The sequence below is a fragment of the Xenopus tropicalis genome, chromosome 7 (assembly GCF_000004195.4).
Source record: "Xenopus tropicalis strain Nigerian chromosome 7, UCB_Xtro_10.0, whole genome shotgun sequence".
NCBI lineage: Eukaryota > Metazoa > Chordata > Amphibia > Anura > Pipidae > Xenopus > Xenopus tropicalis.
The window spans coordinates 613,965-627,403 of NC_030683.2; the positions used below are offsets into that span (position 1 = coordinate 613,965).

The window sequence follows — 13,439 nt, forward strand, 5'->3', positions numbered from 1 at the left end:
GGGTTCCCCCTGCTTGGGCCCCTTGTGTTTCTTCTCTGTCTCTGGGCCCCTGTGTTCTCCCTGTCTCGGGGCCCTTGTGTCTTCCCTCTCTGTCTCTGATTCCCTTGTGTTTCCCTCTCTTTCTCTGGCCCTTGTGTTTCCCTCTCTGTCGCTGATTCCCTTTGTGTTTCTCTCATGTCTCTGGGCCCCTTGTGTTTCTCTCTTGTTCTCTGGGGCTCCTTGTGTTTCCTCTGCTGGTCTCGGGCCCCTTGTGTCGTCTCTCTGTCTTCTGGGCCCCTTGGGTTTCCCTCTCTGTCTTCTGGCCCCTTGTGTTCTCCTGTCTTCTGGCCCCTTGTGTTTCCTTCTCTGTCTTCTGCCCCTGTTGTTTCCCTCCTTCCTGATTCCCTTGTTTTCCCTCTCTTCTCTGGGCCCTTGTTGTTCTCTTCTCTGTCTCTGATTCCCTTGTTTCCCTCTCTTCCTGGGCCCTTGTGTTTCCCTCTCTGTCTCTGATTTCCTTGTGTTCCCTCTCTTTCTCTGGGGCCCTTGTGTTCCGCTCTTCTGTCTCTATTGCCCTTGGTTCCCTCTCTTTCTCTGCCCTTGCTGTTTCCCTCTCTGTCTCTGATTCCCTGTGTTCCCTCTCTTTCTCTGGCCCTTGTGTTTCTCTCTCTGTCTCTGATTCCCTATGGTTTCCCTCTCTTTCTCTGGGCCCTCTTGTTTTCCCCTCTTCTCTGCATCCGTGTTTCTCTCTCTGTCGCTGGCCTTGTGTTTCCCTCTCTGTCTCTGGGCCCCTTTGTTTCCCTCTCTGTCTCTGGGCCCTGTGGTTTCTCTCGTCTGCTCTGGTTCCCTTGTGGTTTCCCTCTCTGTCTCTGGGGCCCTTGTGTTCCCTCTCTGTCTCTGGGGCCCTGTGTTTCCCTCTCTGTCTCTGGCGGCCCTCTTGTGTTCTTCTCTGTCTCTGGGCCCCTGTGTTTCTCTTCTCTGTCTCTGGGGCCTTATATTTCCCTCTCTTCTCTGGGGCCCTTGTGTTTCCCTCTTCTGTCTCTGATTCCCTTGTGTTTCGCTCCTGGTCGTTCTGGGCCCTGTGTTCTCTCTCTGTCTCTGGGCCCTTGGTTTCCCGTCTCTGTCTCTGATTCCCTGTTTATCTCTCTCTGTCTCTGGGGCCCTTGTTTTCCCTCTCCTGTCTCTGGCCCTTGTGTTTCTCTCTCTGTCTCGGGCCTATGTGTTTCTCTCTCTGTCTCTGGAGCCCTGTGTTTCCCTCTCGTCTCTGGGCCCCTTGTTGTGTCCCTCTTCGTCCGGGGCCCCTGTGTCCCTCTCTGTCTCTGGGCCCCTTTTTCCTCTGTCGTCTGGGCCCCTTGTGTTTCTCTTTGTCTCTGGGCCCTTGGGTTTCCCTCTCTGTCTCTGGGCCCCTTTGTGGTTCCTCTCTGCTCTCTGGGGCCCCTTGTGTTTCCTCTCTGTCTCTGGCCTTGTGTTTCCCTCTCTGTCCTGGCGCCCCTTGTGGTTCTCTCTCTCGTCTGCTGGTGGCCCCTGTGTGTCCTCTCTGTCTCTGGGCCCCTTGTGTTCCCTCTGTCTCTGCGCCCCTTGTGTTTCTCTCTGTCTCTGCGCCCTGGTTCCTCTCTGTCTCTGGCCCCTTGTGTGTCTCTCTTGTCTTCTGGGCCCCTTGTGTTTCCCTCTCTGTCTCTGCGGACCCTTGTGTTTCCTCTGTCTCTGCCCCTTGTGTCTTCTCTCTGCTCTGGGCCCCTTGTTGTTTCTCCTCTGTCTCTGGGGCCCTTGTGTCCTCTCTCTGTCTCTGGGCCACTTGTGTTTCTCTTCCCTTGTTCTTTGGTTTTTTCCTTCTGGGGCCCCTTGTGTTTCCCCTCTGTCTTGATTCCCTGTGTTTCCCTCTTCTGTCTCTGGGCCTTGGTTTCCCTCTCTGTCTCTGGCCCTTGTGTTTCCTCTCTCTGTCTCTGCCCTGTGTTTCTCTCTCTTCATCTGGCCCCTTTGTGTTTCCCTCTCTGTCTTTCTGGCCCTTGTGTTTCCCTCTCTGTCATCTGGGCCCTTGTGTTTCCCCTCTCTCTGTCTCTGGCCCTTGTGTTTCCCTCTCTGTCTCTGGGGCCCTTCTTTTCTCTCTCTGTCTTGGGCCCTTGTGTTTCCTCTTGTCTCTATTCCCTGGTTTCTCTCTGTCCTGGGCCCTTGTGTTTCTCTCTCTGTCTTGATTCCCTTGTGTTTCCCTCTCTGTTCTCTGGGCCCTTGTTCCCTCTCTGGCTCTTCGGCCCCTGTTGTTTCTCTCTGTCTCTGGCCCTTGTGTTCTCTCTCTGTCTCTGGGCCTTGTGTTTCACCTCTCTATCTTGATTCCTTGTGTTTTCTCTCTCTGTCTCTGGGCCCTTGTGTTTCTCTCTCTGTCTCTGGGCCCTTGTGTTTCTCTCGTCATGTCTTCTGGGGCCCTTGTGTTTCTCTCTCTGTCTCTGGGGCCCCTTGTGTCTCTCTCTGTCTCTGGGCCCCTTTGGTTCCCTCTCTGTCCTTGGGCCCCTTGTGTTTCTCTCTGATCTCTGGGCCCCTTGTGTTTCTCTCTCTGTCTCTGGGGCCCGTGTTCCCTCTCTGTCTCTGATTCCCTTGTGTTTCCCTCTCTTCTCTGGCCCTTGTGTTCCCTCTCTGTCTCTGATTCCTTTTGTTTCTCTCTGTCTCTGGCCCCTTGTGTTTCTCTCTCTGTCTCTGGCCCTTGTGTTTCTCTCTCTGTCTCTGGGCCCCTTGTGGTTCTCTCTGTCTCTGGCCCTTGTGTTTCTCTCTCTGTCTCTGGCCCTTGTGTTTCCCTCTCCGTCTCTGATCCTTGGTCCCTCCTCTCTCTGGGCCTTGTGTTTCCCTCATGTCTCTGATTCCCTATGTCAGTTTCTCTCTGTCTTCTGGGCGCCCTTGTGATTTCTCTCTCTGTCTCTGGGCCCTTGTGTTTCTCTCATCTGCTCTGGGCCCCTGTGTCTCTCTCTTCTCTGGGCCCCTGGCGTTTCCCCTCTGTCTCTGGGCCCCTGTGTTTCTCTCTGTCTCTGGGGCCCTTGTTGTTTCTCTCTCTGTCTTGGGCTTGTGTTTCCCGCTTTCTCTGATTCCCTTGTGTTTCCCTCTCTTTCTCTGCGCCCTTGTTGTTTCCCTCTCATGCCTGATTCCCTTGGTTCCCTCTCTCTCTGGCCCTTGTGTTTCCCTCCTGGTCTCTGATCCCTTTGTTCCTTTCTGCTCGGGGCCCTTGTGTTTCCCGCTCTTTCTCTGGGCCCTTGTGTTCCTCTCTGTCTCTGATTCCCTTGTGTTTCTCTCTGTCTTGGCCCTGTGTTTCCCTCTCTGGCTCTGCATTCCCTTGTGTTTCTCTCTCTGCTCTGGGCCCTTTGTATGTTTCCCTCTCGTCTCTATTCCCTTGTGGTTCTCTCTCTGTCTCTGGGCCCTTGTGTTTCTCTCTCTGTCTCTGGGGCCCTTGTAGTTTCTCTCTCTGTCTCTGGGGCCCTTGTGTTTCTTCTCTCTGGCTCTGGGGCCCTTGGTGTCTCTCTCTGTCTCTGTGCCCCGTGGGTTTCCCTCTCGTCTTCTGGCCCCTTCGTGTTTCTCTCTGTCTCTGGGCCCCTTGTGTTTCTTTCTGTCTCGGGCCCTTGTGTTCCCTCTCTGTCTCTGATTCCCTTGTGTTTCCCTCTCTTTCTCTGGGCCCTGTGTTTCCCTCTCTGTCTCTATTCCCTTGTGTTTCTCTCTGTCTCTGGCCCCTTTGTTTCTCTCTCTCTCTGGGGCCCTTGATGTTTCTCTCTCTGTCTCTGGGGCCCTTGTGTCTCTCTCTGCCTCTGGGCCCCTTGGGTTTCCCTCTCTGTCCTCTGGGCCCCTTGTGTTTCTCTCTGTCTCTGGCCTTGTGTTTCTCTCTCTGTCTCTGGCCCTTGTGTTTCCCTCTTCTGTCTCTGATATCCTTGTGTTTCTCTCTCTGTCTCTGGGGCCCTTGTGTTTCCTCCTTTTCTCTGGGGCCCTTGTGTTCCCTCTCTGTCTCTGATTCCCTTGTGTCTCTCTGTCTCTGGGCCCCTTGTGTTTCCCTCTCTGTCTCTGATGCCCTTGTGTTCTCTCTCGGCTCTGGGGCCCTGGTTTCCCTCTCGGTCTACTGGGGCCCCTTGTGTTTCCCTCTCTTCTCTGGCCCTTGTGTTTCTCTCTCTGTCTCTGGCCCTGTGTCCCTCTCTGCTCTGGGCCTTGTTTCCCTCCTGTCCTGGGCCCTTTGTTTCCCTCTCTGTCTCTGGCCCCTGTGTTTCCCTCTCTGTCTCTGGGGGCCCTTGTGTTTACCTCTCTGTCTCTGCGGCCCTTGTATTTTCCACTCTGTTTCTCTGGGGCCCTGTGTTTCCCCTCTCTGTCGCTGCATTCCCGTTGGTTTCTCTTCTGTCTTCTGGGGCCTTGTGTTTCCTCTCGTCTTGATTCCCTTGTGTTTCTCTCTGTCTCTGGGGCCCTTGTGTTTCTCTCTCTGTCTCCTGTCCTGTGTTCCCTCTCGTCTCTGGCCCTTGTGTTTCTCCTCGTCTCTGGCCCTTGTGTTCTTCTCTGTCTCTGATTCCCTTTGTGTTTCTCTCATGTCTCTGGGGCCCTTTAGTTTCTCTCTCTGTCTCTAATTCCCTTGTGTTTCCCCTCTCTGTCTCTGGGCCCTGTGTTTCTCATCCCCTGTTCTCTATTCCCTTGGTTCCTCTCTGTCTCTGGCCCCTTGTGTTTCTCTCATCTGTCTCTGGGGCCTTGTGTTTCTCTCTCTGTCATCTGGGCCCTTTGTGTTTCTCTCTCTGTCTCTGGGCCCTTGTTTCTCTCTCTGTCTCTGGGGCCCCTTGTGCTCTCTCTGTCTCTGGGGCCCCTGGGTTTCCCTCTCTGTCTCTGGGCCCCTTGTGTTTCTCTCTGTTCTCTGGGCCCCTTGTGTTTCTCTCTCTGTCTCTGGCCCTTGTGTTCTCTCTCGGCTCTGGGCCCTGTGTTCCCTCTCTGTTCTGATTCCCTTGTGTTTCCCTCTCTTCTCTGGCCCTTGTGTTTCCCTCTCATGTCTCTGAATTCCCTGTGATTCTCTCTGTCTCTGGGCCCTTGTGTTTTCTATCTCTGTCTCTGGGGCCCTTGTGTTTCTCTCTCTGTCTCTGGGCCCTTGTGTCTCTCTCTGTCTCTGGGGCCCCTTTGTTTCCCTCTCTGTCCTGGGCCCCCTTGTGTCTCTCTCTGTCTCTGGGCCCTTGTGTGTCCTCTCTGTCTCTGGCCCTTGTGTTTTTCCCTCTCTGTCTCTGGCCCTGTGTCTCTCTCTGTCTCTGCGGCGCCCTTGTGTTTCCCTCTCTGTAATCTGGCCCTTGTGTTTCCCTCTCGTCTCTGGGCCCTTGGTTTCCCTCTCTGTCTCTGGGGGCCCTTTGTGTTCTCTCTGTCTCTGGGCCCTTGTGTGTCTCTCTCTGTCTATGGAGGCCCTTGTTGTTTCCCTCTCTGTCTCTGGGGCCCCTATGTGTTTCCTCTCTGTCTCTGGCCCTTGTTTTTTCCTCTCTGTCTCTGGGCCCTTGTGTTTCCCTCTCTGTCTCTGGGCCCTTTGTGTCTCTCTCTGTCTCTGGCCCTGTGTGTCTCTCTCTGTCTATGGTGGCCTTATGGTTTCCTCTGTCTTCTGGGCCCCTATGTGTTTCCTTCTCTGTTCTGGGCCCTTGATGTTTCCCTCTCCGTCTCTGGCCCTTGTGTTTCCCTCTCTGTCTCGGGGCCCTTGTGTCCTCTCTGTACTTCTGGCGCGGGCCCTTGTGTTCCCCTCTCTGTCTCTGGCCCTTGTGTTTCCCTCTCGTCTCTGGGGCCCCTTGTGTTTCGCCTCTCTGTCTCTGCGGGCCCTTGTGTTTCCCTCTCTGTCTCTGGGCCCTTGTGTTTCCCTCTCTGTTCTGGCCCCTTGTGTTTCCCTCTCTGTCTCTGGCCCTTGTGTTTCCCTCTCTGTCTCGGGCCTTTGTGTTTCCTCTCCTGTCTCTGCGGGCCCTTGTGTTTCCCTCTCTGTCTCTGGCCCTTGTGTTTCCCTCTCTGTCTCTGGGCCCTTTGTTTCCCTCTCTGTCTCTGGGGCCCAATTACTTGCCCTTTACTGGAACCCAGATACTGTGACATTTCCACTTTTTATTTTCCATGAGATTCACCTCTTATTTACAGATTCACTGAATGTATCAAACTCCCCAAACTGTTTGTTCCACTCAGCCATATAAATCCCAGCCTGGGCCTGAGACATTGTCCTGGTTTGGGCCTCCATCTCATTTTGGGCCTCCATCTCATTTTGGGCCACCATCTCATTTTGGGCCTCCATCTCATTTTGGGCCTCCATCTCATTTTGGGCCACCATCTCATTTTGGGCCTCCATCTCATTTTGGGCCTCCATCTCATTTTGGGCCTCCATCTCATTTTGGGCCACCATCTCATTTTGGGCTACCTATTGGGTTTATTTAATGGTTATATATACTCTATAACTTGCCTAGGGACCCCCATATTCTGCATGGAACCCCCGATATTAAGGCCAAGTTAAGGACTTTTTTAAAAATATGTCTTTAAGTCCCAACAATAACTGGTATCTGCCCCCGTGACACAGAGCTCGGCCCAAGAGCTGATGTTTGTTCTTATGATTGTGGGTCAGCACTCACCCCCGGCACTCACCTACTCGCCCCCGGCACTCACCTACTCGCCCCCGGCACTTACCTACTCGCCCCCGGCACTCACCTACTCGCCCCCGGCACTCACCTGCTCGCCCCCGGCACTCACCTACACGCCCCCGGCACTCACCTGCTCGCCCCCGGCACTCACCTGCTCGCCCCCGGCACTCACCTGCTCGCCCCCGGCACTCACTGCTCGCCCCCGCACTCACTGCTCGCCCCCCGGCACTCACCTGCTCGCCCCCCGGCAATACCTGCTCGCCCCGCGGCACTCACCTGCTCGCCCCCGGCACTCACCTGCTCGCCCCCGGCACTCACCTGCTCGCCCCCGGCACTCACCTACTGGCTCCCGGGCCCCAGCGGAGGGATATAAATAAAACCTTGTTCCAGGAATGGAGGCCGAGACTTATTTTTGGCTTCAGGTAAATATTTATTTGGTTCTTTGAAGTTTATTTGTGTTTCTCACGGTCCGACCCATGTGAGCCCAGAACCCCTCAGTACTACTGCCCCCCCCTTATATATTTATAATAGTGACCCCCCCTTAACTGCCCCTTCCCCAGTGTAACCATCCCAACTGGGCCAGCCTTTCCCCATAACTGAGCCCATTCCCTTATCAGCTTAGTCGCTCTCCCTTTTACTTTCTCTATTTCATTACTGCCCCCCCTATATATTTATATATCATAGTACCCCCCCCCCTTAACTGCCCTTCCCCAGTGTAAACCAATCCAACTGGGCCAGCCTTTCCCCATAAACTGAGCCATTCCCTTTATCAGCTTAGTCGCTCTTCCCTGTACTTTCTCTATTTCATACTGCCCCCCCTTATATATTTATATATAGTGACCCCCCCTTAACTGCCCCTCCCCAGTTAACCAATCCCAACTGGGCCAGCCTTTCCCCATAACTGAGCCCATTCCCTTTATCAGCTTAGTCGCTCTTCCCTGTACTTTCTCTTTCATTACTGCCCCCCCTTATATATTTATATATAGTGACCCCCCTTAACTGCCCCCCCCCCCCAGTGTAACCAATCCCAACTGGGCCAGCCTTTCCCCATAACTGAGCCCATTCCCTTTATCAGCTTAGTCGCTCTTCCCTGTACTTTCTCTATTTCATTACTGCCCCCCCTTATATATTTATATATAGTGACCCCCCCCTTAACTGCCCCTCCCCAGTGTAACCAATCCCAACTGGGCCAGCCTTTCCCCATAACTGAGCCCATTCCCTTTATCAGCTTAGTCGCTCTTCCCTGTACTTTCTCTATTTCATTACTGCCCCCCCTTATATATTTATATATAGTGACCCCCCCTTAACTGCCCCCCCCCCCCAGTGTAACCAATCCCAACTGGGCCAGCCTTTCCCATAACTGAGCCCATTCCCTTTATCAGCTTAGTCGCTCTTCCTGTACTTTCTCTATTTCATTACTGCCCCCCTTTATATTTATATATAGTGACCCCCCCCTTAACTGCCCCCCCCCCCCCCCCAGTGTAACCAATCCCAACTGGGCCAGCCTTTCCCCATAACTGAGCCCATTCCCTTTATCAGCTTAGTCGCTCTTCCCTGTACTTTCTCTATTTCATTACTGCCCCCCTTATATATTTATATATATGACCCCCCCCTTAACTGCCCCCCCCCCCCCAGTGTAACCAATCCCAACTGGCCAGCCTTTCCCCATAACTGAGCCCATTCCCTTTATCAGCTTAGTCGCTCTTCCCTGTACTTTCTCTATTTCATTACTGCCCCCCTTATATATTTATATATATAGTGACCCCCCCCTTAACTGCCCCTCCCCCAGTGTAACCAATCCCAACTGGGCCAGCCTTTCCCCATAACTGAGCCCATTCCCTTTATCAGCTTAGTCGCTCTTCCCTGTACTTTCTCTATTTCATTACTGCCCCCCCTTATATATTTATAATAGTGACCCCCCCCTTAACTGCCCCCCCCCCCCTTCCCCAGTGTAACCAATCCCAACTGGCCAGCCTTTCCCCATAACTGAGCCCATTCCCTTTATCAGCTTAGTCGCTCTTCCCTGTACTTTCTCTATTTCATTACTGCCCCCCCCTTATATATTTATATATAGTGACCCCCCCCTTAACTGCCCCCCCCCCCCCAGTGTAACCAATCCCAACTGGGGCCAGCCTTTCCCCATAACTGAGCCCATTCCCTTTATCAGCTTAGTCGCTCTTCCCTGTACTTTCTCTATTTCATTACTGCCCCCCCTTATATATTTATATATAGTGCCCCCCCTTAACTGCCCCTTCCCCAGTGTAACCAATCCCAACTGGGCCAGCCTTTCCCCATAACTGAGCCCATTCCCTTTATCAGCTTAGTCGCTCTTCCCTGTACTTTCTCTATTTCATTACTGCCCCCCCCTTATATATTTATATATAGTGACCCCCCCTTAACTGCCCCCCCCCCAGTGTAACCAATCCCAACTGGGCCAGCCTTTCCCCATAACTGAGCCCATTCCCTTTATCAGCTTAGTCGCTCTTCCCTGTACTTTCTCTATTTCATTACTGCCCCCCCTTATATATTATATATAGTGACCCCCCCCCTTAACTGCCCCCCCCCCCCCCAGTGGTAACAATCCCAACTGGGCCAGCCTTTCCCCATAACTGAGCCCATTCCCTTTATCAGCTTAGTCGCTCTTCCCTGTACTTTCTCTATTTCATTACTGCCCCCCTTATATATTTATATATAGTGCCCCCCCCCTTAACTGCCCCCCCCCCAGTGTAACCAATCCCAACTGGGCCAGCCTTTCCCCATAACTGAGCCCATTCCCTTTATCAGCTTAGTCGCTCTTCCCTGTACTTTCTCTATTTCATTACTGCCCCCCCTTATATATTTATATATAGTGCCCCCCCCTTAACTGCCCCCCCCCCCCCCCCCAGTGTAACCAATCCCAACTGGGCCAGGCCTTTCCCCATAACTGAGCCCATTCCCTTTATCAGCTTAGTCGCTCTTCCCTGTACTTTCTCTATTTCATTACTGCCCCCCCTTATATATTTATATATAGTGCCCCCCCCCTTAACTGCCCCCCCCCAGTGTAACCAATCCAACTGGGCCAGCCTTTCCCCATAACTGAGCCCATTCCCTTTATCAGCTTAGTCGCTCTTCCCTGTACTTTCTCTATTTCATTACTGCCCCCCCCTTATATATTTATATATAGTGACCCCCCCCCCCTTAACTGCCCCCCCCCCCAGTGTAACCAATCCCAACTGGGCCAGCCTTTCCCCATAACTGAGCCCATTCCCTTTATCAGCTTAGTCGCTCTTCCCTGTACTTTCTCTATTTCATTACTGCCCCCCCTTATATATTTATATATAGTGACCCCCCCTTAACTGCCCCCCCCCCCCAGTGTAACCAATCCCAACTGGGCCAGCCTTTCCCCATAACTGAGCCCATTCCCATGGGGGTCCCAGCCCAACGCTGGGGGTCTTTGGGTTTGGTGCCAGGGGGGGGTTTGGTGCCAGGGGGCAGGGAGCCTTGCGTTGCCGTGGATACTCGCTGCACAGAAATAAGTGGCAGAATCCCCCACGTTCCCTTTCTTCAGTCGCAGAGTTGAGTTGAGAACGACTTTTCTCTCCGCCTCCCAGTCGGCCCGGTAGTCACTCTCCAGGGTTTCAGAACCAGCATTTAGTGAGAACAACATGAGCTTCAGGCCCAGGCCCGGCTTCTCCTGGTACCAGTACATGTTGTAGTAGCTGCTGTCGTCATGGCGACAGGAAAGTTCCGCATCTTCCCCTGAGCCGATAATTAGAAGCTTTTTGTCTTGGGTCACTTTCACCCCATAGAGGGGACCTGGGGGAGACCAAAAACAGATCTGATACCCGGGGTGATACCCACACTGATACCCACACTGATACCCACACTGATGCCCACACTGATACCCACACTGATACCCACACTGATGCCCACACTGATACCCACACTGATACCCACACTGATGCCCACACTGGATACCCACACTGATACCCACACTGATGCCCACACTGATACCCACACTGATACCCACACTGATGCCCACACTGATGCCCACACTGATACCCACACTGATACCCACACTGATGCCCACACTGATACCCACACTGATACCCACACTGATATCCACACTGATGCCCACACTTATACCCACACTGATACCCACACTGATACCCAGACTGATACCCAGACTGATACCCACACTGATACCCACACTGATACCCAGACTGATACCCAGACTGATACCCACACTGATACCCAGACTGATACCCACACTGATACCCACACTGATACCCACACTGATACCCAGACTGATACCCTCACTGATACCCTCACTGATACCCACACTGATACCCACACTGATACCCAGACTGATACCAACACTGATACCCAGACTGATACCCAGACTGATACCCACACTGATACCCACACTGATACCCAGACTGATACCCACACTGATACCCACACTGATACCAACACTGATACCCAGACTGATACCCAGACTGATACCAACACTGATACCCAGACTGATACCCAGACTGATACCCACACTGATACCCACACTGATACCCACACTGATACCCAGACTGATACCCAGACTGATACCCACACTGATACCCACACTGATACCCACACTGATACCCACACTGATACCCACACTGATACCCAGACTGATACCAACACTGATACCCAGACTGATACCCAGACTGATACCCAGACTGATACCCAGACTGGTACCCAGACCGATACAAGTGCCTCACACTTACCTATGAGGAGGTTCATTAGCAGTAAGACTGTGAGCAATCCCCCCATGTCGTACAGTAAGGCTGGTGCCCCTGGAACAATAAAAGCTAAAGGTTCGTTATATGTGGTTCTGTCCTAATCCGGAAACAGCCCCCCCCCCAACTCATTTATAGGCACAATTGGGAGGTAACTTTGTGTTCCTGAGTCTCTCAGCCCCTCCCCCCCCGGAAACCCTCTCCCCCCTCCTGGCTCCGCCTTCTCTGCTGGTTCCAATATACAGGAAACCCCCCTTCCCCCCCCCCCCCCCCCACACTGGGGCAGGTGCAGAATTTCTCCTTGGTGGGAACTATAACATCAAACAATGAGAAAAATAACAATATGATATATATAGTGTTCCCTGCGCTGATACTCACAGTAACATAGTAACATAGTGAGTAAGGAACACACAGGTACCCCCTACTGTAAATGATAAGGATATTAGCAGTCACTGAGGGGTTCTGTGCCCATATACAGGCACAAGGCTGCAGGCTGAGTTATACAGGGAACTCTGAGTATCACTCATGTATTATAAGGGATAATGTACCCCCTACTGTAAATGATAAGGATATTAGCAGTCACTGAGGGGTTCTGTGCCCCCCATATAAAGGCACAAGGCTGCAGGCTGAGTTATACAGGGAACTCTGAGTATCACTCATGTATTATAAGGGATAATGTACCCCCTACTGTAAATGATAAGGATATTAGCAGTCACTGAGGGGTTCTGTGCCCCCCATATAAAGGCACAAGGCTGCAGGCTGAGTTATACAGGGAACTCTGAGTATCACTCATGTATTATAAGGGATAATGTACCCCCTACTGTAAATGATAAGGATATTAGCAGTCACTGAGGGGTTCTGTGCCCCCCATATAAAGGCACAAGGCTGCAGGCTGAGTTATACAGGGAACTCTGAGTATCACTCATGTATTATAAGGGATAATGTACCCCCTACTGTAAATGATAAGGATATTAGCAGTCACTGAGGGGTTCTGTGCCCCCCATATAAAGGCACAAGGCTGCAGGCTGAGTTATACAGGGAATACAGATATAAGGGACACTGTACCCCCTACTGTATATGATAAGGTGCTGCTAGTGTCTCAGTGACTGTGTAAACTCGTTGCACAGAGGTAAGTAGCAGAATCTCCCCCGTTGCCCCCCTTCAGTTGGAGAGAGGAGTTGGTTGTCCTATTTCTCTCTGCCTCCCACTCGGCCTGATATGGACTTTCCATCTCTACAGAACCAGCACTCCTCGAGAGCATCATGAGCGTCGGCTCGTTCCCGGGTTCCTGTCGGTACCAGTACATGAAGTCGAAGTTCTCGTTATCTTGGTGGCAGTGAAATTCCGCGCCGTCCCCGGGTTTGATGGACAGAAACTTTGGGGTTTGAGTGACTTTCACCCCAGAATATTGACCTACAAACAGAGGAGATACAGATAATCTGTAGTTCCCTGAAACCCCCACCCAACTGGGCCTCCTGAGATCCAACTCCAGACAAGCTCCCTGGTTCCGGTCCCACCTGAGACCCACTCTTACCTCCGGCAGTGCCCAGAACCAGCAGCAGCGAGAGGAGTCTCTGCATGTCTCTTCCGAGAGTCGCCCTCCCTGGGACGGGACAGAGATTTCTGTATTTGTTATATGCGCTTCTGAGTACCAGGTCCAAACAGGACCCACTTACAGAACCAGGAGTCTGAGTACCAGGTCCAAACAGGACCCACTTACAGAACCAGGAGTCTGAGTACCAGGTCCAAACAGGACCCACTTACAGAACCAGGAGTCTGAGTACCAGGTCCAAACAGGACCCACTTACAGAACCAGGAGTCTGAGTACCAGGTCCAAACAGGACCCACTTACAGAACCAGGATTCTGACTGTCCCTGTTTGTTATATACAGGAAAGACCTGGTTTCCGCCCCCCCCAGCCCAGGTAGGAGCCGCCTCCCCCACGTGTATCAGGGGCATTTAGCGAGGCAGTTCTGGTTTTATAACCCCCCAAATATCACATGATGCAGGTCCATATTTATATTTTTCCAATATTCTTTCCAGTTCATTAATCTTCTCTTCTCAATGTTCCCAATCAGTCCCCCACATCCAATTCCCATCAAATTCACCTTATGCCCCCCTACTTG

The 13,439-nt window shown here is 52.5% G+C and overlaps 1 gene segment (V, D, J or C); it reads right to left on the reverse strand.

Moving 5' to 3' along the window:
* The window catches only part of LOC116412121, a 27,680-nt gene extending 16,289 nt beyond the window's left edge, over window positions 1-11,391 (reverse strand). Inside the window, 2 exon segments of the V gene segment in view lie at window positions 9,938-10,355; window positions 11,303-11,391. Of these exon segments, the coding sequence occupies window positions 9,938-10,355; window positions 11,303-11,348 (464 nt within the window).
* Between the last annotated feature and the right edge of the window lie 2,048 nt (window positions 11,392-13,439).